A 25,051-nucleotide genomic window follows, 5' to 3' on the forward strand; every position below is an offset into this window, starting at 1 on the left:
ATGATTTATTGGTATAATATTATATATGTGCTAAAGATTATATAAGTTTCAATTAATAGTTATGTGTGCCTCATAATATGCATTAAATTTAAATTAAGATTAAGCATTAAAATATTCCGAAGGCTTTGTTTTTCAAGTATTTTATGCAATGACATTAATATGGACGAAGCATCTAGAAAATAAAATGACACTCACTTTGTGTCGTGTCAGCCGGATGGCGAAATTCATATTTTAATATCGGTATCCTACGCTCAAATGAACATTCTGCTTGCAAGCGGTCTGGCGACACCGCTGGGTCTGCCCATACAAAATTTCTGACTGTCAGGTTTCGACTCCACCGTTATTATTGTGTTACAAAATGCCAATGTGCCTAATTGTAAAAAAATCTATTAAACACTCCAAGAAAGATGGGATATCACTTTTCATGTGTTAGTATTATTTATTATCTATAAAATGCCATTTTAAGATATTGATGAATGTTTATTCAATGCAATTGAATGACAGGAACCATTGGACACAGTCAGTCGCCTGTGATTCGCTGGGCTGACTTGCGTCTAATCTCCGAGAAGTCGTAAGTAACCGAGAATCTGTTTCTAACGCAATGAGTCATGACACTAATACGCCATTACAATAAAGGTTATATTACTATAAATTCTCGAAGCTTGTATCGCATAATGGAAACGGATACGTCATATGGTCACGTGACATCTACCATTTTATGTCTTAAAATAATAAATAACACAACACAAAATAAATTATTTAAAAAATGTAGGTGCCTTAAATCGTATCACTAATAAGTAAATACCAAACGTTCAATGCTAGAAAAATCACTAATTTTCTGTCCTGAAAAGTTGTCAATATGGACTTACCGTAGTTTATCTTCACATAAATAAATTAATGATTTTCATTGAAATTTAGAACTATGTAATGAATTTGTATTTAAATTATTTTGTTACAGACAGGTGAACTTAACAGTGCTGGGCGGTTTCCGGTCGTGCTTCAGCTCACGTCCGCGGACGCGGACGGGCGCCGAACCTGCTCCGAAAGGATTATTTGTCTTCGCCAGGGTAATCCCCGCATCGACAACCGCTTTTGGCACGCACGATCGCCTTAAGTCCACAGCAGCACCGAGGAGGTGGACAAAGGAGTTGGACACCGTAGCGCTCAGGGAAATAGGTAAGTCGATAATCCCACAATATTGCATAACCGAATGAACTATCAACACAAGAGATTTGACAATAATAATGTGCTACCACAATGTACACAAACCAAATATTCAAATATCGTAGATACGTCTTGTAATATTTATAATACCTACCTATTATTTAAGAATTATAGTGCTTGATGCATAGATTTACCTCTCTTGACAATTTAAAAATATATTGATAATTATCGGTAAAATGGTCACAGTAATGATGAAAGGTCGTAAGTAGTTAGTCGTAGAGTTAGCAGTTGTCATTTCATTTTTGTCTATGTATGCTACATTGACGTAATTTTGATTTAACGTGAGTTGACATTCTGATTATATTATGCATCGAAGGCTTAGTCGAATTAATATTTTAAACCTATACGTGAATAATGGTGTTAACTGTCAATAATTATTCTCGACGGAAAGACAATGTAATAATAAAATAATACAGTATTATATAATATAGCACTTATTCTACATAATTAAATAATGATTAAGACCAGTTTCATTCGCTTCAATATTGAATTATTCGATAAAGCAAAATATTATATTATATTCTTACAGTTTTTATATATAGGTACAAATACATTGTGATGTATGACAGTGCCAAAGAAGATCTAACCATAATAGCGCCTGTACACGTGTATGGATTTACTTGCAACAATGGTGTGTAAACGTGCTGACTGTCTCGCCAATCTCATTCATCAAGAGTAAGCGAGACGCGATGTTGTCATTTCATTGTACTATTTGAAAGATGTGAAAATCGGTTAACCTCAAAATGAGTCTCTGCGCGGTATATTTCGTTTCGTAGTATATTCTTGGGTTTTCACCGTGTCTCCTTCTTCCTTCTTTACTCGACGTTTCGGGCTCGTTGCAGAGGCCATTATCAAGAGATATGTTTTATGATGAAATGTGGTGTAGGTATGTGAATGTAAACGTTGCTCTAAGAATGTCAAAAGGAATCCGATTATCTAAGAGCAAACGTTGCTCAGAGTAATCTGTCAATCATTACGACCGGAGATACTGGCTCGAATATTAGATTTTGCTGATAGTGCCGGAAGCCATGACGTTTTTAATCGTAATCCATCATCCCTATTAATGTTTTCAGGGTTTCTGTGGATTTCAATGGCCTCCTTTACCAAACGTGCGAAATATCCTTTATTACGACCCAATATCTTGGTCTCGAAGTCAAATTTGTGCCCTGTATCCATCGAGTGCTCGGCAATTGCCGACATCGTGTAATGTTTAAGACGGTATGCTCTCTCGTGTTCACTCACACGCTTCTGTACCGTTCTAGAAGTCTGGCCTATATACTTTTTTGGGCATCCACGACAGCTTATCTGGTATACACCTGCCGAGTACAAAGGCTGTGAGTCCTTTACTGGTCTTAGCATATTTCGGACCTTTGTCGATGTTGAGAATATTGTTTCAATATTATGTTTCCGAAGTATCCTGGAAATAGTATCTGTGGTGTTTTTGATGTAAGGTAGATAGGCCCGGCCTTTGAACTGTATCTTTTCCTCCTGACTGATCGGGTTGATTTTGCTTCTGGTGGCTTTTTGGATCATATTGTGAGAATATCCTTTTGCATTTTTAAAGAAGGAAGAAGGAGACACGGTGAAAACCCAAGAATATACTACGATAAAAAACAACCGTGAAAGCCTCAAACATTATATATTTCGTTTGTTTTCCAGCAGGTTTGCCACGATCGTTCTACTGCGCAGGCGCAGATATCGAACAAATCCCAACTGTCGCGTAAAAATTCATAAGCTACCAAACTTTTTTGATTCATACATGCAATCTTGCAACTTGCAGGACAATGCATGTTTACACGTGCATTTTCTTGTACCTAATGGCCGCGATAATACGTACCTCCAGCAGTAAATCCACGAGGTACAATATCGTATTTTATTATTTATCGTTCATGTTTTCAAAACATAACTTAACTGATGTGTTATTTCAAAGTAATTTTGAAGCAAACTTTTATAACAGATATGATACTTAGGTAAAAATAGGTAGTAACTTTGATTCCTAATTAGGATTCTAATAGTCCTTAATAAGTAGTATTTTACTATTCCATTTGAGTCGTTTTTTGCGACCCGGGTTTCGCCTTTCTTAATCTCTCTATCAGTTTAGCTTTCCTAGTACCTAGTCCATTGCTATATCCTATATATGATGGTTTGCATGCGAGACTATATGGCCAATGCTATTTATATACTATAATATTTATATATATATATATGAGAATGAGAATGTATGGATGTGGATTTAGGCATGTATAAGTATGTATATTAATATATATTATATTAGACGGGTTTATTTGTGGATTTGTTATATTTAAAAAAAATATATTGAGACCATGTATGAATATTATTGAATATTAATGGTTTAACTAACAACTTTAAAGACTGATATCATAGATATAATATTAATAAATCATTAGTTAACTCAGCGCCATCTTTAGATTAATAAATCCTGAGCATATCTTTTCGCACAAGTAACGAGTGGTCCACTGCTCAGCTGTCAAAATCAGATCCCAGATTGCTTGACATATTGATTCTCCCTTTCTCGTTTCAAATTGAATTACAAAAAACTCTCAAAACAAATATATTAACTATCAGTGTTATTTATAAATAATATACATTCCTGTTATTCATCAGCTGTCAAAGTCAGACTAGTCCTTCACACAAAAACCGGTGATAATATCGATTTCCAAAAAATATGTAGCATTGATGTAGGCATTATATTTGTAGAACGTGTGTAATGCTAATGTATTATTTATCATGTAACTCATATATCCAAATCAAACCATTCCCTGTGTGAACATGACAGACGCGTCAGTATGAGCACCCATAGAACAATGACAGTTCATCCATAAACAACAACGGGAGGGGCGGAAAAATTAAGACCAGTCGTTGTGAATGTATCGGCTTTCAACTTGAGTCGGCAATGGTAAACTCCATTAGTTTCCAATACGTTGCCATTGTTCCTAGAATTGACGAGTTTACACCTCTTGAGTGTGGTATTTCTATTGTTTATAAGCACTAATAAATGATCTATTATTAGGTTTGACGATTTATTATAATATGCTTATAGAGTGTATTATTATTCTAATGGATTCAAGCTCTGTACTATTCCATTTAAGTCGTTTCTCGCGACCCGGGTTTCGCCTTTCGGCATCTTCAGGCGTCGTGTACACTCACCAAAGGCAAACACACACTGACAACGAAAAAATATATACATATTTTTTTTAAATAATGTTATAAAAGTAGGTACCATGTAAGAGTATTATTAAAGACTAATATCTCATTAGTTAACTCCATTAATTATTTTCTTAGAATTGACGATTTACACCTCTTGGGTGTAGTATTTTTATTGTTTATAAAGAATAATGGCCTATTATTAGGTTTGACGATTTATTATAATAATATGCTTTTACTAATTTTTACTAATTAGGTTTTTACTGACAATTCAACTATTCATAATTTGTTTGTTGTATTTTTTCTCCTTTTTTTGTAACTTCTAGCTAGATAGGTAGGTAATGGAGTTTTTACCTACTCTATTGTATTGATTTACTATATAAGGTAGAGTTAAGGGTTTTCGTTGTCAGTGTGTGTTTGCCTTTGGTGAGTGTACACGACGCCCGAATATGCCGAAAGGCGAAACCCGGGTCCCGAGAAACGACTTAAATGGAATAGTACAGAGCTTGAATCTATTAGAATTTAAATTCAAATTCCATCAAGTACCTTCGGTCGAAAGTATTAATATGGTATTATTATTAATAAGATGGGGGTTTTTTTTACTAACACTTCAACTATTCATAGTTTGTTTTTTATATTTTTTATTGTGACCCTTGACTTGACAGTTAGTAAGATATCCCGGGTCCTGTGGCTAGCTCGAGATTTTGGTAGGACCCGGGATTCACAAAAATTAATCAAATTGGTATCTGTTTCATGGTATGATTAAATGAAACTCATTTTATTTTGGTCGATTTATATTCTTAGATTACTCATGTTAGTAACACTTCCAAATGTTTGCTCTTAATTTTAGATTTGTTATTAATAAATAAATATTATCGTTCACAACTCTTAATCTATGACCTTTCACTCCGTATCTCATTTTTCACTTCCATGCTCTATTTGTATTTGTTTTACTCTCTGAGTCGTGGGGCTGATGTTTCCTCTTTAAAATGGCGACCCTAGACTGACTTTTTTATATCGAGCAGTGTTGTCATCCTTCCCTTACATACTTCTTATTGTTAAATTCTTTCGGCTTTCGTCTCTTTTATTCGGCAAATCACATTCTTTTCTGACATACTATTATTATAATTAGATACAATTCTTACGTGCTAAGTACGTGTTGAATATTTTGACAGTTAATCAAGGAATTTTAGACGTACGCACGTCCATTGTTGACTAGAGGCCAGGTGACATGGTTACACTTATTAATTACGTAATTTAGACTATCGGGAGAGGCCCGAAAATCATGGGTGTAACAGTTGGTAATGGAGTTTTTACCTACTTTATTGTATTGATTTATTAAATAAGGTAGAGTTAAAAGTATTCGTTGTTAGTGTGTGTTTGCCTTTGGTGAGTATATATAGCGCGTGAGTATAAAAACGACTCAAATGGAATAGTACAATAGTACTTGCACTATCTAAACATTTTTTTTTTAAATATTTATGTACTGATTGTATAACGTAGCCTTCTTTATTGACTATACATATTACCATCAGACATCAGAAATATACCTATTAAAAAATCATTTATTTTATTTTTATTGCTGACGTTGTAAATTGTTCCGCTTGTTTTCAAAACTTCCTGCACAAATTTCTTTGCAGACGTAACTACAAAACGTACAAAAGCGTTGCAATATCACGACAAGTCAAGAACAGTTTTCCTCTAAGGGTTTTACTTCGCCTCGAAGGAACCCGATCTGCGGTGGAAAGTTGCATTAATACCGTCCCCCACTTTTGCTCCATTGTGTTTTGCGAATTGTGTGAAACGCTCCAGGTGTATAAACCAATTTACGAGAAAAAATACATTAATATCAGACTATGTTTTCACTTTTTTCCTGTTGGAATAATGGCATCATTTATCACATTGTTTTTTTTATTATTTCTTTGTATTTTTAATAATCTAATTATTCTTTTCAATTAATTCTTGTATTATATGCAAACGTTACGAAAAAAATATAATACAACGAAATCTATAATCCCATCAGAAACATACATAAAATAATTACAAGATAAAAAGAACTTTTTATATACCACGTTTTAAATTTTCAGTTGAATCATATAAACTTGTTAAAATTGCATGTATTAATAATTTAGGACAAATAAGGCAATTGTCAACAAATCATTTTTTTGCTATTTTGCAACAAACAAACAAACAAATATAGAATACTGAAATGTCATGCTGATTTCCATAGTAACCCACGTATATATTATTAATTTAGTTGCTAGGACCACCTCCTTAACAACCAATAATAGTGGATTGGATAACGAAATAACTTTTCACACAAAACAGAATTAACTGAAAATTAATTCAATTCTACTTAAAGATGGCTAAAAGTATTAAAAGTATTAAAAGAATGCATTGGCATCGTGTTCTGATATATTCTAAAAGTTTCAAATGTCTAGCTAGTCGGAAAGTTAGTTAAAAATCGATTGCAAGATTTGTACTGGATAAACAACCACCGGACAAACAAGAATATGACCTAAGAAAAACGTGGTAAAAATATGTCCCGAAATTACGATATTTTTTTTCTGACCATGTCCGATCCTAATAAGATCATATGGGCCTCCACAGAGTAGAGGCTTGATTAACAGATATATTTGTTTACGAGAAATGGTTCTCAGCCACTCGCTCAACCTATTTGGTCCATACTCTGACTCATACAGAAATTTAAAAACAATATGTGTACTTGCCAGATCCAGGATTCGAACCTGGGACCCCATGACGCTATGGGCTGACCTTTAAGCCGCGCGGCCATCGTGGGTGTATAGTATCACTAATTAAGCTACTGCACCCACAATAAAAATTGCCGACGAAGTGTTTTTAAAATTTGTCGTATTAGGAAAGAAAATGTGTTAATATACTTTTAATGGAAAATTTTTATTAAATTGAATAGAAAAATAAGTTTTAGTAGTGACATATTATCATCATCAGCATCTTAACCACTCGCAGTTCACTGCTAGATGAAACCCTAATCTAACTTATTATCTACTTATAATTCTCCGTCGTCACATACCAACATCGCATGTACATATATTTTCAAATTCAAAGTACAAGAGTATGTTACAGTAGTTATGTTATAATACTTATGTTACTGTTGCGAGGTCGGAGTCTCGGTAGAATGAGATGTTGTACGGAGCGATACAGAGACGGATATACTAACAGACCGGGAACTTATATTCGAGTGACATCTTCAATTAATTCTGATGCGCTATTTATTAACGTACTCACAATCAAAATAATATCTTGAAAAGAATATTTAGGAAATAGTTATTATAATTGAGTCAGCTACTCTATATGGAGTTTACGCCATTGGATATGGTTGACTATGTTTAAAAATGGATATTGCTGAAATTATAATTGTAGCAAGCTATTGACTGAGTTTGCCACAATTGGACACTACGGGAAATGGATATTTAGTAATTTATAATTTCGTTCAGTTATTTAATATCGCCGATTAATATGCTGACACAGATCGAGTTTATTAAGTTTATTACCATAAATGCGTTAATCCAATGCGTAACACTGTAATACTGCATTTGTCGCTGATCGACATATCAGGCCCATAGTTATTTCATCAGGTTGGAAACCACTATGACACATCGTGTACTCTTGTCTGCCAGTTCTACCACCATATCTATCGGTTTGCTTTGTAGACTTTTTGGTTTATGTCAACATGCACCTTTCTATGCTACCTGACGCTATTCATAGTTTTGTATTATTACTATTTTGTAATATTTGTAGCACGCATCGGTTGGACAATTTAGCTTTAGGCGCGATGCGATGTCATTTTTTTGTGTGCGTAGGCGCGATACCCGAGAGATGCAGGTTCGATTCCTGCGGGGTGTCTTACTTTTTTCTAACAAATTTTTCTATTGGTAATAATATATTTTCTCAGAAGTGTTTTCAAAATTATGTATGTTCAATATTATGCTACATTTACTTATTTATATTACAGAAATATCAAATTGGTTGTTCAAATAAATAATATTTACATTTGGATGCTGTTGTAAAATATTATGAATATTTAATATTTGAATCAGCGATGCTCAGATGTTTGCTTTGGGTTATTCCTATTATTCGAGTTGATTGCTGACGTAGAAAGAACAGAAACAATCTCGCTTTACTGCAAGTTTGATTTCAAAATACTTCTTCTGGTAAAATCTATTTCTCTAGTTGTTTTTAGATTTCAATCAAAAAATATTTAACTTTTACATTCACAATAAGTGAAGAACTTCATTCAGTAAAAATCGACTTGAATGTCCTTATATTTTGTTTTGCTTTGATATTATTTTATATTCGGATTTCAGGTATGATATATTTATGCGCACATATAGAAAATGGTAAAGGGGGTCCATTTTTAAAAAATATTCACAATAATTTATTAATGATTTTTTTAAATGGCGGAAGAAGGCGGCTTCAACGAAATACAAGTGCCACTGACTTCCGTATTTACTTATAGGTTCTTATCATTTCAACCGTGGACATTACACATATGCAGACACTTGAAGTCTAGCAATTAACATATAGTCTGCAACTATAATTACTTGAGCTCACCTACGAGTTATTGCAACCTGTCGTATCCACAAATGGTTGTAGAATGCGCGTGGTAATAATTATTATTAACAATAGATTGTGTTTGTTTGTATCGTCCGCGCTGTCTTGACATTTGGACATACTGCATCAGAATATTGAAGCAAAAACATTGAATCCCCAGATAGTTGAACCAATCATGAGTGCCACAGGTCTTCCACTACATATCGTAGAATGCTGAGGGATTCTCAGCAATTGCACTGAAAACGAGCGGCTCAATAGCTAGGGTCTATCTCGTGTAGGGATTGCAATACCGGTATTCTAGTATTTATCAATACCAAAATACCGGTTTTAAGAATCCAAAATACCGGGATTTTCGGTATTAAGAAAGCACACTCGTTTACGTTTTTGGAAATGAATCATAAGTTATGTGCCACTAAAATGCAAATATATTGAGTGAAACCAACAGAGATGAGAAAATAATAAAACAAATTTCATCAAATATATTTATATTAATTGTCGCGATGAATTATCATAATATGATTTTGAAATAGAAAACATCCGTGACAAAAATGTTCAATTATTCTATAATTATTGATCGTTACGAGCGTTAAATTTAAGAAACTTTTCCTACAGCCGGACTTATTTGCACTTGATGAACTATTAAGGGCTTTAGTGAAAATTATCAATATATTCAAATTATTTGTAAAAAATCACTAGTTTTACAATTATGTTCAATACATATTTTTAAATGTAGGTAAGTATGTAGGTTTTTGCTATAAAATACATAATAGTTTTAAAAGATTTTAATAGCTATATTTATTGATAAGCGCGTACTTTTTTTTTTAATGTTTAAGAAATACCGGTATTGACATTTTCATTAGGTATTGCAATCCATAATCTCGTGGAACAATTTTCAAATGACGGAAAAAAGCGGAATGAAATGCATAATAGTGACCATAGAGAGTTTTTTTAAACTACTGTAAAATTAATAGTGTTTGATATATTATGAGGTATTAAAATCATATGAGAAATGTGTGATTGTAAATTCTATATGTAACTGTTTTAAATATTAATGCATTTTTCGCAAAATATACATTATGATCGGGACAATATTATAATTCTAATACATAACTGTCGTATAAGAATATTATAAAAACATTGTTGTTATTGGGAAGGTATTATTAGACGGATAATTATTATGTACCTATTGTCATATTATTTCTATCGCTTTGAATTTTGTTTGATAAATATTGTTTTAAAAAAATGTATTCAGTTGAAAATGTCCCACTGAGGCGGACAAAACCGGTCCTAATATATTAATTAAAGTGGAATAAGTACTATAAAAAAAATTGCGTTTTATTAAATAAAAACAACAATACAATGCAGTTCCACCATGAATTGACAGTTAACAATATAAAAGAAATTATAAAAACAGTTATGATACATTTTTCTAATTATTGTATAGAATAGTTAGGTACCATCTTGGATTTAAGACGTCATATCGGCCAAATCGAATATAGATTTCTAGCAAAAGACCAGTGAAATATGAGCGTGGAATACTCGTACAATAAAGAATAGGTATATTATTTCAAACAAATAGATTAACTTATAATTAACTATTTCTTTTATTCAACGAATAATTCAAAAGATTTAAGAATGTACCATTCTGATTATTGAACATACATAATTTTGAAAAACACTTTCTGAGAAAATATATTATAACCAATAGAAAAAATCTTTTTGAAAAAAGTAAGCCATCTCCTGGGTTTACGTCCCGTCCGTCACATTTACCTCTATGCTACGCAGTGACATACTAATTGCGATAAATTTTAACTATTGGCATTTTTAATACCTACTCATCAGCGTTCTTCTAAATAAAGCTACTTTGGCAATCGGTTTTTGTTTTATTAAATCAAAGTAGATACCTATTACTTCAATTACTAACCGACGTCGTGGATTTCTCCAATATTTTTTATAATGTAACTTACTTGAAAAAAGTAAGCCACCCCGCTTACTTTTTTCAAAAAGATTTTTTCAATTGGTTATAATATATCGTCACTGTTCTGGCAGAAGACACTAATTCGAAAAAATGACATATTGAGTTAGTACTAAAATGTTCCTTATTTCAAACTTTACCGTCTGGAAACCTTCTTAATAAATAAACAGTCTTAATTTTAAAGTCATCCTTTTTACGATTACTTAATAATCTCACATGATAGACCATTATTTCGAACTTTTTAACAACTTCAAAGTCAAACTACTCAAAACTAGTATTCTCCAGTTAGTGTGTTCTGCCAGAACAGAGACGATATTTTCTCAGAAAGTATTTTTCAAAATTATTTATGTAAAATAGATTAACATTAAGACAAAAAATCTAATTATTATTTTCCTACAGAGCTATTAATTATTTTAATAATTTTCCATTATCGGCGTGAAAACTGCTTGTATGTAGCTTTTAAATAACATCATTTATAATCTGCAGTAGGTTTCTCATGTATTAATTCTACAAAAAAGTTTTAAAAACATAAGACGAATTTCTAATTACGAATTATATTTAAAGCCATTGCAGTAAAGAATTATTGCATTAGTTTGCCAACAGGGTCATATTGCAAACTCTTGCAAACTACTCCCTTGATAATGTTCAGTTTCCGATGCATATGTAGACGTTATATTGTAGCTTGTTTCACACTAATAATACAACTCCATTTTAGTATGCTACGTTTTCATATTGTAACATTGAATCTTGATAATATCGCGATTAATGTTGGCAGTACATAATATTCTGTCTGCATACTAGGCAATGAGCATAACAGACGTATCCATAAAACGGATGTAGAATCAAATATTACCAATATTAAGTGCACGTTTCGTTTACATGACAAACTTTAATATACATAAATATTGACAATAACATTTTTAGCACGTCTCTAAATTTATCTCATATTATTTATTCAAACTTTAAAATCCATACTGAGAAGGTAACCCATTTTCTATTTTTGTATTCCTTGCCTGGTAGGTACGTACATATTATTAAAACAGTTTATGAAATAAACACCAGTCATCATCATTATCATCAGAGGCGTGACAACCCGGTGTGGGTCCTGGCCTCCTCCAATAGCTCCCTCCACCTGTCCCTATACAGTGTGGCCGTTTTCCAATTTGGTACCCCCAGAATACGGCAGTCACTGGCAGCTCCATCCAACCAGCGAATCTTTGGCCTCCCTCTTCTTCTACGTCTTATTGGATTGCTGGACATCACTCTCTTTGCCGGTTCATTGTCATTCATATGGTGCACATGACCTAGACATCGCAATCTCCCAATCTTAATTGATTGAACTGCGCTGCAATCTTCGTACAGCCCGTAGGGCTCAGCATTATATCTTCCCCTCCAATTGGTGCCATCCCTGATCGGTTCATATATACGGCGGAGGATTTTTCTTTCAAATATGTTCAGGGCTCGTTCATTTCGCAGAGTTAATGTCCAGGTTTCCGATGCGTAGGTGAGCACTGGCTTTACAAGTGTCTTGTAAAGAGTCAGCAGAGAGTTAGCACGTCTCTAAATTTATCTCATATTATTTATACACACTTCCATACTCCATACCGAGAAGGTAACCCATTTTCTATTTTTGTATTCCTTGACTGGTACCTTCATAATATTATTAAAACAGTTTATGAAATAAACACCAGTCAGGTAACAAAAAATAAAAAGTGAGCAACCTTCTGAGAACTGTCCCGAGACAAAATGCCGCCACATTTTTATACAGTACTTTATATCATCCTTTCATGACTCCAATATCTGTGAAATGTGTTGTATGGATACATATAAATTACTAACAATATATTATATACCTTCCACTAAAACTAATGTAAATGTCATCTCTGTGTCAATAAACAATATTGCGAGTCTACGGTTTCAGATAGGTACATTTAAAAATACCCTTGACAACTTACAAGACTCGCGAGTGACTGGCAAACATATATGGATAAATTTTAAATTAGGTATATATGCACGTGTCATTGCATTGAGACAACGGAAGTAAACTAGATATCGCGAACCCGAACCCTGTTAAAACTTTGATAGTACCTAATTAATACATTTTGTTTCCAAGCAGTGAGCTGAACTTTTTAATGGAAAAATATTTCCGTTATTACTAAGTTTAGGTAGCTATTTCTATATATATCTAGTGATTTTTCTCGATTTGCCGCCCTTTGGGTAACTGCCGCCCCCAAGCGACTCTCAATCTGCCTACCCATACTAAAGTGTATCACGTAAATGAAACGCGCACTCAATATTACTAATATTTAAGGATATATGGGGTGCTTTTTATGTCTGCCTGAAAACTGCCTTCAAAATTCCGTAGTTACAATTATTGTTGATTTTTTCTTTATGTTTAATATTGATATTTTTTTGTTATGTCCGATCCTGAGAAGGTAATATCTATCTCCAGATAGTAGACGTTTGTGTTGACAGATTTTTGTATTTACTAAAATTAGATGTTAGCCACTTGCTCAACTTATTGAATCTATCTATACTCTGTCTATCTGTACAGACCCAGAATTCAAACCTGGGACTCACGACATTATAAACATACGCGTTAGCCGCTCGGCCGTCGTGTTAAATCATATTTTTTTAAGAATTGACAACTACAACTACCGATCTAGGTCAATCGTTTTCAAACTTTATTCTTATTTCACGGCAATGTAAAAATATGTGTACATTCTGAGCAGTCAATTCGTCAAAATCAGATTTGAAATATTTTTTTTAGCTTTTTGAACTGCATATTAAAAAATTTGCATTCTGAATTACATTTTTTTATATATTTTTCCTGCTGGCAGTCGAATTTTTTCCTATCAGAATCAGACGAATGTTTTTTAATGTTTTTTTAATCCGTGCCAATCTATGCACAGTATTTTTTTTAAATATTATTACTCTTCCATTTTCACGAGCAAAAAAAAAGTAGTAAATTCAATGTAAAGTGCTTATTTATACGGGTTTCTAATAGTGATTTTTTTTAAATACTGCGTTAAAACAAATGAATGCACAAAGGACAAAATGCTCACCGTAGCGATAAGAGAATAGCAGTGTATTGTTTGTTATTAACTGAACATACCTTAGCTTACGAATCTATCAATGTGATCAAGTATCCACGTATTGAATTAACGTTACCTGGTTTTTTTGAACGGTTAGCGGTGCATACTTTGTAATACTACTGATCTATATGAAAATTTAAAATAGTCCTAGTGGAAAATCTTACAAAAAACCGGAGTATACATTGATTTCAAACTCACGTGTTGAAAGTTAAGCCAGCAATGTAACTTACTAAATTAATGCTATTCGAATATTCATTATAAAAAAACAAATAAAATCAGTGGTAGTTAGTTGTATTTGCATAAGCGAATAAAAATCAATACAAAATTATTTACTGTAGAGTATACGTTTTATATCTTTGCAATTTTTTGCACTTTTTACTACAATGATAGGCCTCTTTACTTGATTACCTTGTATACAATAATTAGATCAAATGATTTTCACTTGTATTATATACATGTAGTAATCAATAAATAAATAGGTTATGTTTGTTTTGTTTTATTTATTAAGGAAACAAACAGTTACATATTGATTAAAATGTTTTTAAATATAATAATGAAAAGTTATTGTAACCAGCAAAGTTTCCATGTATACATTATAATATAGTTAAGCCTAACAAGATAGAGAGTAAGAATAACATAAATATAAAGAAATTACATGAGAAAAATGAGGAAGAATAATGAACAATTAAATTATATACAAAAAAAGTAACATAAAAAATATAAGTAAATATATCTATTTATACAAAATTTTGGAGATAGCGCGTTTAAATGAAATAGGTGATTTATTAAAAGGATCAACGGTAGAGAAATGCATATTTTATAATTTAAACAAGAACGCTGAATAAAAGAGTTTTGTGCATAATTAGAATCGCTACGACTGACAGTGTACAAAGTTTGGTTTCGCGTAAATCTTGATGGACAATGGAAACCCACCATTTCGAGTAGGTTTGGTGAGTCAACAAAACCATTGATAATTTTAAAAAAGAAAATATTGATCAGATATAGAACGTCGACTTTAAAAAATATTTATAGAATTTATTACATCATTTTCATCCTAGAGCCGGTTTGCAAAGTAATGAAGCGTATACTCTTATTGAAGGGAAATATGTATTAAATGATATAGCAATCAGTTCAATATGTTTTATTACATACATTTGATTAATTATACAGGTACTTATTGTTACAATTATATAAACAACACCGGTTTCATCGTATCAGATATATGCAGTTGGTTTATAACATTAGGTGTATTGATATGAACAAGGTATGTATAAAACTTTTATTGAAATAATACATAACCTTTTATAAAACTGAAAATAAAACATTATAAAGAGACTTTGATGTTAGTGCACTGATGTCAAACAATATCGAATTATGCTATCAATTAGAAGATCTAATTACATTTCACAAAGACAATTTTATATTAAGTTTCTCTAAGTAAGTGTATTATCAACATCAATCTCGCTTTATATATTCATACATCATCTAATTGAAAAGATTACAATGATAATTTATATTAAGAGAATGGAGCAGTTATTATCCATGCCGAATTAATCGGCTGTTTTAGTAACCGGATTAAAGAATATTCTCAGATTCATGACATATAATAATTTGGTAAGTCGGCTATAATCTTTGAAAAAGGTTCAGCATTTTTTTGTGTTGACTTTAAGATATTTTTATTAGAATTTAGAAAATTTATATAAATAGATTTATATGTATAATAAGTATATTATTTAATCAAACACGTCATGGTAAAATTATTTTATACAAAAATACGTAATATATGAAAATAACAGCTGATATCATTTCCAAATTGTATAGAAATTTTGGGATAATTAATTTTTCATGATGAATATGATACAAAATTTAAATGCCTATGCTTATTTCTAGAATATTAAATACTGATTTGAGTGGTGAATAATAATTAAATGATCTTTTTACTCCCACAGTACTTCAACTGCATTTGTACCAATGCACCCATTGACAAACTTTTCTTTTTGGATGGTTTCGACTTAACGTAGTATGACTAATTATTATTAATAGATTTAGTATATACAACGTATTTACCATTAATAAATTAATAAAGAGCCGTGAATTGCGAAACAATATAGTCGATTTCGATAAGGTGACAAAAATGTTTAAAAATAAGTTTAAAGATTATTAAGAACTAACCGCAATATTGGCGGTTTTTTTGCCATATTATCTGCTAAAAACTATAACATTACGAATAAGCTGTGATTTAGATAAACAAAGAAAATCAAAACTATGTCCGAATTACCACCAATATACGCCTTTTTGTGAAGCTAAATGCTAATCGATTGTAAATCATGATTATTTGATTAAAAAAATAACGGTATTTTCAATTTAATCATCAGTTTGTTTTAATCTACCACTGGATAAGGATCGCCGTAAGCTACTTCTATACTTTTCGATTCTTTGTTCTTCAATTTCAGGTATTTTTGCCAAACTTTAATCTTTCTTTAATTGAATATACCATGAAACGTATGACTTTTAATCGTATAACATCCCTTAGGTATGACTGGATAATTGCATACGTGTAACGGGCATCCTGTTTATAATTTAACTCAATTAGTGTCAGTGTGACTAATATATTCAAACAGTAGAATAATCAAGGTCAGTACCAGTCACCGTTACTCCACACCCCCCCCCCCCCCCCGTAATCCTCATCTCATGTGGTTGCAATTACACGCAAATCTTTCATACGGTACACTGATCTACGAGTATCATAAATAATTACAAGATAAAAATAACTTTTTATAAACCACTTTTTAAATTTTTCTGTTGAATTATATAAACTTAACAATTCTATGTATTAATAAATAATTTAGGACAAATAAGGCAATTGTCAACAAATCATTTTTTTGCTATTTTGCAACAAACAAACAAACAACCAAACAAACAAATATAGAATACTGAAATATCATTTTGATTTCCATAGTAACGCACATATATATTAATAATTTAGTTGCTAAGACCACCCCCTTAGCAACCAATAATAGTGAATTGGATTACGGATTTCTTCCAAAATAACTTTTCATACAAAACATAATTAACTGAAACGTGGTAAAATACCTCTCTATCAACCAAATAATTACTAATGTGTGTTTCCAAAGCACGACAAAATATTTTTATCATTTTATTTACCAAAAATCAGTAACCGGTTATTTAATAATTGGGATGCCATCTCTAATAGTCACCTCTTTGAGTGTACGTATAAGTTTTATGCCTCTCGTACTAAAGGTGAATAATTTAATGCGTAAAGTAGATTGCACAACTTTGAATACAGTTCATAAACTCCCTGAGTAAATTACATTGTTAACTAGAAAACACATTACGCGCAGTAAATTGCGAAATCTGAAAATCGAGTTTGGATCTCATACCCCACACGAAAGAAGAAACTGTTCCACGCGTACAATCCACCTCGTGAGCTACGTAATCGTTCGGTTCATCAAACTAACGCGAATTTTAGTACTTAGGCTTACTTTATATAGGTACCCATCTGTTTCTTTAAAAAAAAAAACATTAGAATAATTTTATCCAAATACTACTCACTATGGGAGCAAATGTTATGTTGGACTTTAAATTAATAAAGTGGATATTTTAAAGTGTGGTTTCTGTGCGACCAAAACTCTACACCCCTCTTGGTCTTCTGATTTTCTCAGGACAGCATGCCAATAATAGGCGCGTACTAACTGAGCAAGCAGCCTCGGAAATTAGCTTCAAAAAAATTAACGTTACGCGAGGCAGCCGCACACAGCACCTTTGAGCATCGATAAACCAACAACGATTGGATCGGTTCGCGGCAATGCTCGGGCGAGGCGGCGCTTGCGTTTGCCTCGAGCGAGTCGCGTACTTTTCGCGAGGCTTTTACGTATATTATCGATGGCAAAGGCTGCTCGCTCAGTCAGTACGCACCTGATGATCTTCTTCTGCTTTGCCTTCCCTGGCTAAAACTACCAGTTTCTCCAAGTTATCCGGTCCGGGCCAAACAATATGTCCAAAAAACTGCAGAATGCATCCAGACATATGGACGAAAGCCGTTTCTTTATATGATGTCTTTGGATATTGGATTAGTTCGTCCTGTACCCGTTTCAAAAAATACGAAGTAATCAGCATCAACACCACAACTGCTTTCGACTCTCTTTCCTTTGGAGTTCATAAGTCGAACCCGTACAAAAATTTATAGAACACTTAAAATTCGCACAAGCATCATTTTTATGGCAATATAATGGTTAGATGTTAGGCGGCTCTCGTAGTGCAGTGGGTGAGGCGCTGGCCTTCCGCCCGAGAGTTCTGGGTTCGATTCCCGGTGAGGACACAATATTTATGTGTTTTTTTTCAAAGCCTGGGTGTTTGTGATTGTCTAAAATTACTAACAACCAACAACCTTGTACGAAAAAACAAGAACATGATTATTAATAAAAAAAAAAAAAAAAAAAAAAAATGTTAGATGTATCATCGCATTTTTCGCAATCGGTGTGTGCTTCTTTTTTCTGCTTCACATCTGCCTTTTCCACTAATGGTCGATCCCGAATACACAAACTCGTTCACCGTTTCTAGATTTCAGAGTATATATGCTGTGGTTTAAATTGAACCTCAATAACTAAATTGTAAGTTTTAAACATTTTCAATACACATCTTTAAAACCTTTCGGCACGTCAGACAGTTGAAAATAATATATGGGAAAATCTAGCACGCGCGCATAAAAAGGTTCGTCAGACCCGGATATAGATATAATACTATTACTTACAAAAACTCACCTGTAAATAGGTTGATTAAATTTAGTTTGTCAACTCTACGCCACTGTATAATAGGAATAACAAAGAATGCTACAGTTTTTTTTAATTCCTTCCCCATATAGTATAAAAATATTATCTAAGGATGAAATTCATCTCATCCAGAAATTTGATTATAGTGACGATCTTGGGAAGGTTCCCGTATACTTTCAGTATTATACAGAGAGGCGATGCCACCAAATTTTGAAATACGATGGCAATACTAGTTATCGATTATTTTCGAATGCAATGCGGTTACCTGTTCGCAATAAATTAAGATATTAAGATATATCGATTTATGTTTCGTTCAAATTATTACCATTTATTTATATATGCAACGATAATCATTTTCTATAAAAGGTTTACTATACTGCATTCTAAGTATGAGCAATAATTAGCATTACCATCAAAGTATAGTTTCGTGTCACGGTTTTACTTTTAATTATTATCGGCCTTGGGCAATGGGGACTGTCGAAAGCCTTCTCGTAATTATCATGAATTGCAATCAAGTAAATACTGAATCTTTCAAAAAAATCTTTGTGCAAGAGTGATAAGACTAAATGTAGATATTTAAAAAACTCAATGTCTACTTTACTTAACTTAGTGAGGCCTTTAACGCGTCTTGCACGGAGTCTCTCATTATTGATGTCACACTGCTGATTATATAGGTTCCCAAACTTGAAAACGATCTCACAGCGAAAGTTTTATCTAGCCCGAGATACGAAGTTCTTAAGAGTCTTTGATACCTATAAAATACCTTCTTACTTTAACCTGTGGAGTTTTCACAAATGCGTACCTACAGATTACTATCGGTTCACTGATGAGGTGATTAATTATTGTTAAGCGAAATTAAAAGCTGGCTTATCATTTGAATACTTTGGTTAAACACATAAACTTTTCCCTGCTGGCAGTTGGCGAAAGTTTATTTGCGGTAAAATGTTCCATAATTTTCATTGAATTCAGGGATTTGTGAAATTTTATTAAATTAAACGTAACTTTTGCCACTTGAAGTTAGTTGAATGTTTTGACTTATTGTTAGTAAACAACTGAATCATAAAATATTAAACAAATAATTATTGTCGTACATTTAGTCACTATATTATTATATATTGTATATAAAGGGTTATCATGTAAGAGATAATATATATACTGAACTTTTCTCTCAAAAAGTTTATTATCTCTACGAACTGTATGGCATTTGCACCATCTTATCTTGTTGGAACCCTGTATTGTCCAAATCAAAATCATCTAACTTAGGTATACCAGAAAAAATCAGTAATCATGTCTCTGTAGTGTTCACCATTGACTGTAGTAACAGCATTGCCACTTTCATTTTCAAAAAACTACTGTCCGATTACACCGCCAGCGGGTCTATTCTATACACAAGGCTGCTTTTGGTCCGCTATGGCAGCTAAATAGGGTAGGAAAGTATCGATTTAATAACATTTATTGTAACAATTACAATAATTTAGTTATAATTGTTACAAGTACTATGTTTTAACAGCACCTCTTTTAGACCGAGATAGACAGTTTTGACAATTCAGACGGTTAACTTATTGTAATTATTACAATAAGTGTTAATAATTCGATACTTTCCTACCCTATTCAGCTGCGATAGTGGACAGAAAGCAAGCTTGTGTACAGAATAGACCCGAAGATCATAAGCTACACCAAACTGTTAATTTTTATGGATTTTTTTTTATATTCCTGTCCTCATATATAATATGAAGTAAAAAGAGAAGAATAAAACTAATAGCGTAAGAGATATGTATATACCGTTCTAAATAGGTATTGTACAATAATCAAATTCTATAACAATTTCTTAGAAAACGCTAGCTTGTTAAGTTTGGGTTTCTTCCAAAATTCGTACTGAAAGATTAAATTTATGATTTTATATTGTACGTACGAGTATGAAATACCAAATTTACACACTCTTATGAGAAATGTTCCCTTATGACATTTTCTACGGAATCAATCTGAGAGTTGAATGGGATGAGAATACAAGGAAAACGTTTTTGCCATTTTTTAAGCGAGGTGGGTAGTCTATTTTGATAAAAATAGATATTTCAAAGCCATTTTTTCGACACTATTTATTTTTTTGTGAATCTGAGACGTGTATTGCTTTCAAATATTAATTGTAGTAACCCTTACACTGAATTTATGTGAGATTCCTATAGAATTTATATGAGATTTTTATATTGCTTTCGTATTGAGAAAAACTCCTTCTAATTTAAAAGGTACATCCAATACAAACATTACAAACTTCAAGTTTTGTTCAAGAAAAATCTAAAGGCTTAATTACATTGGCAGACGCGCAAACCCAACCCGATCCAACAACCGTCGTGGCCAACGTTTTAACACTATTTGCAATTACACGCAACGATTCAATCTCATTGGTCCTTGCTTTTGATTGGTTTAAAATAAACATAGTGTTGCTATTATTAAAAATATAGGTTGACCGAAAACTAGATATTTCTTAGATTAGTGGCTATACATTCCCGCGCAATATAACGTCAAAAAACTGAGCAGTCAAACCTAGCGAGCGTCTGTTTAAATTTGCGCGGCCGTTTGACATTTATAGAAAGTTTTGTATACTTATTGTTAATTTACATCATGAATAACTGAGCGAGCTTGAATTTCCAAGCCAATCGATTAAGACTAATTGTAGCGAGTATGGCTATATTTCAACTGGCGTGTATTAATTCGATGAGGGCCTCAGCGCTAGTCCATACCTACATTTTTTTGAGATTTCGCCATCTTGTAGTTCGAGAAATCGAGCAATAGAATGAATGGCCGTTTGGCGTAGCTCGCGAGCGGGCGCGTATTCGGCTATTTTCGTACGCTTTCGGCAATCTTCGTTTGCTAATGAATGGATCGCATGACGGAATAATATAAAATTTTCCACTTTCGTCCCGATCGCTCACGATCCTTGAAAACAATAGAGAATAGAGTTTGACAGTCGTGGTAGACGATCGGGCCAGACGCAATCTGTCAATGTAATTTGAATTTAAGCCGGCTCGCACATCACAACTCGCCTCGTGTGCCTTACCGCCATAAATCAAATTTTCCGAGAACTGGCCGCCAGTGTTTCATGACACAACCTCGCACATCTATCTAGCGACGGTCGCGCGTAGCCTTCGAAACGTATTGATATTTCAATGCGGCGATCGGCGAGCCGGTATAGTAATGACCAATTCGTATGTGTTTTTTTGTGACTTCGACCCTCGGACACGGAACATGTCGAATGCAACAGCCAGATGATTTTTTCAGACGAGACAGTTGCATTCGGTCGATCTGCGAAGCTCCATTTGGCAACACGTGTTATGTTGTTTCGTTAAATAACGATGACGTCACATCGACGTATTCGACACGTTTTTAGGCGAGACGAGTTCCAATATGCGAGCCGAGCTACACCGGGCGACTCTGGTCTCGAGACCAGTCGCCGAGACCAGACCGATGTATGCAGTTATATGGACCATGCCACACCTGGTCGCCTAGTAGTAGCGCAAGCAAGCATTCATCGGTCTTGTCTCGGCGACTGCACCGCGATTTCCTAACTCTCGTCTCGTGTGGCACCAGACGAGATGACGTAATTGTGACGTCACGCTCGAGGCATGCCGACCGCGCACAGAATAACCATAGAAAATTTTATTATGATACACCTATATGTGTATGGTGACAATGAATAGCGCCGCTGTCGGAGTAGCGTAATATTCTCGAGTGCTATTATCACTCCGGTAGTACGTCATAATGATGTCATATGACGTCATCTCGACCGGGAAGCTTGCACTCGCTCTAACTAGAACCCCTGGTCTCGAAACCAGAGTCGCCCGGTGTGGCTCGGCTCTAACTCTATAAATAAAATGCGTAGCATTGCAATGCCCTAGAAATTACAATATAAATATCGTCCAATCAACTGTATTAACAGATTAAATAAAGAAATATACAACAATGCTTTTTAACATCAACTTTTGAAACCATTTAAATTCATATTGAAGGACTACCCAAATTTTAAGTAAGCAGATCATTTACACATTGTTGGGAAATTGACAGTAATATTTTATTGGTAATACAAGAACTCCAACCAGTCACATAGCACATTAATAAGTATACCCAAGGGATGCAGTAATTAAGTTGTCTTGGAAAGATTATGCACTCGAGTGTGCTTTAGCTGAGTTTAAAATTACTTCTCGAATAAAAAGTGCCCATGGGAGTAAGGCTCACGGAAAACTAACAAAAAATAATACAAAACTAATTGAAAACTCACGAAGATTATTATGCAAAGACATATTTAAGCAACATTTTTTTACCTAAATATTCAAAGCATTTTTAGAGGGTGTCGTTTACATCTTTTATTTCTCTGTCATATGGACATGTTGATCGGATAATAAGTCTAAGTTCATGGAGCTTTGCAGCAAATTCAGCATACCTAGTTAAACATTGACTAACATAGTGTTCAGGAGTCGGTTACCTACAATCGCCATTTAACACTAAGAAAAAAACAAATATCTGTGCCTTTTTTGATTGACGAAAGCCAAAATTAACAATTAGACAGATTAAATGTTACAATTTTATACTTAACGTTATTATGTATACATTGAATTTATTTCCTAGATATAAGACTACCAGAAGCCAGTTCCAATTTAATCCTCGAAAGTGAATCAAATAGGTGGATGTCAAGTAGGTATGTCATGTACATATATGTCAGTTCTTCTAATACACAGTCTTTTGTGACGTTTGTTTCGTGTACCATGCAGATAAAGTTCGGTTTCGGGAATTTCCCGACGGGAATTCTTGAGAAATTTTTGAGATTTCCCATCCCGAATCTCAAGAATTGAAATTTTTAACATTTCGGGAAATCCTGGATTTCGAGAATCTTTTCTCGGTATTCGATATTTCTTTATTATCAAATATTAATTGTCATAAAATACAAAACGTTCAAAGACTGGTCGGGACATTCAACACAATTAAGCCAACGTCGACTGAAAATGAGCGCAATCTTTGCAACATCAGTGAATTTTGTGACACAATAGCGTTCGCGATTGTCAGACGCAGCGATTGACAGTCTGTGATTTTGAATTTTTTTTTTAATAAGTAATGTTTTGAATTATTTTTGTTTTCCTACTTATTTGTCTTCTTACATGAATAAAAAAAACCTTATTTTTTTGGAATTTGTCTGTTTTTACAGTGATTTTAGGAATTTTAAAGTTTTTTTTTAAATTTCCCGATATCTCGAAAATTCTCGAGAATCCAGATCTAGCATTTTTCGATAGACATTTAGTTTGCAAAAAATGCAGCTGGCTTGTGATGTTTTTACTAGCATTTTTTGATGCTTCCAACAGCTTTAAATGTGCTGAAAATACGCTAGATATTTAGTTAATCTATTTTCATGCGCATCAAATTTCTGTAAACCTAGGTAGGTCGGTATCTATTTTAGTAGCGTCAAAAATAAAACAACATAATTTAACACTTGAAACAATGGGAGCACCCATGGCTTTACGGTGAATTGGTATCAAATAATTTAATTTGTGCTTAGGTATGTGACAACAGTTTGACGATTATCGGAATGACATGAAACGAACCTTGAACGCTGGTGACATACTATAATCAATTTTGAATTATTATATTTCTGTTAAAATGTGTGTTTTTAGATGACGTATAGACATTTTTTTGATTTTTGCACTTTTTTCGATATTTGAAAGGAAAGATATTGACTTCGTTCTTGGTAGAATAAGTAAATTTACTTTCAATTTTACCTTCACAAAATCTAGCGTTTTTTCCTGTCAAATAGCTTATTTTCGTACCCCGTCTGGCATGTTTTTGTCAACGAAAATTGGCAACACTGGTACTATGTAGCTCCGACCATATATGGTTTATCTCATAAATCTTCTAAATCAGTGTTTTCAACCTAGTTAGAAACATACTGTAAAACTAGTCATACCAAAGTTGTTAAATTCAATTTTTTTGCTTGAAATAATGAGAAATATTCACTTGTAATAGTTTTTGAAAAAAATGCGACGCACTCAAGGCCTGAAAAAAACGATGCATAAGTGCGAGTGAGAAAGTATACGACACCTTTATAATCTCTGCGATACGCGCTAGAGTAAGATAAAAGGTTTACAGATGTGGGAGATGGTTTGCTAATAGTGTCGCCGCCAAATCTTAGTTTGTTGCTTAACTAAGCGTCGATAACCGTGTTGCTA

General features: G+C 33.2%; 1 protein-coding gene across 1 annotated transcript in view; it reads left to right on the forward strand.

The window, feature by feature from the left end:
• Positions 1–25,051, forward strand: part of LOC147075563 (collagen alpha-2(XI) chain) — a 130,636-nt gene that overhangs the window by 982 nt on the left and 104,603 nt on the right. The window contains exon 2 of the mRNA XM_085942347.1: positions 959–1,176. Coding sequence (XP_085798473.1) covers positions 959–1,176 — 218 coding nt within the window. The remainder of the gene's footprint in view (positions 1–958; positions 1,177–25,051) is intronic.

Source organism: Rhyacophila brunnea, unplaced genomic scaffold (assembly GCF_057557595.1).
Source record: "Rhyacophila brunnea isolate RB1 unplaced genomic scaffold, BYU_Rbru_1.0 scaffold_14, whole genome shotgun sequence".
Classification (NCBI taxonomy): domain Eukaryota; kingdom Metazoa; phylum Arthropoda; class Insecta; order Trichoptera; family Rhyacophilidae; genus Rhyacophila; species Rhyacophila brunnea.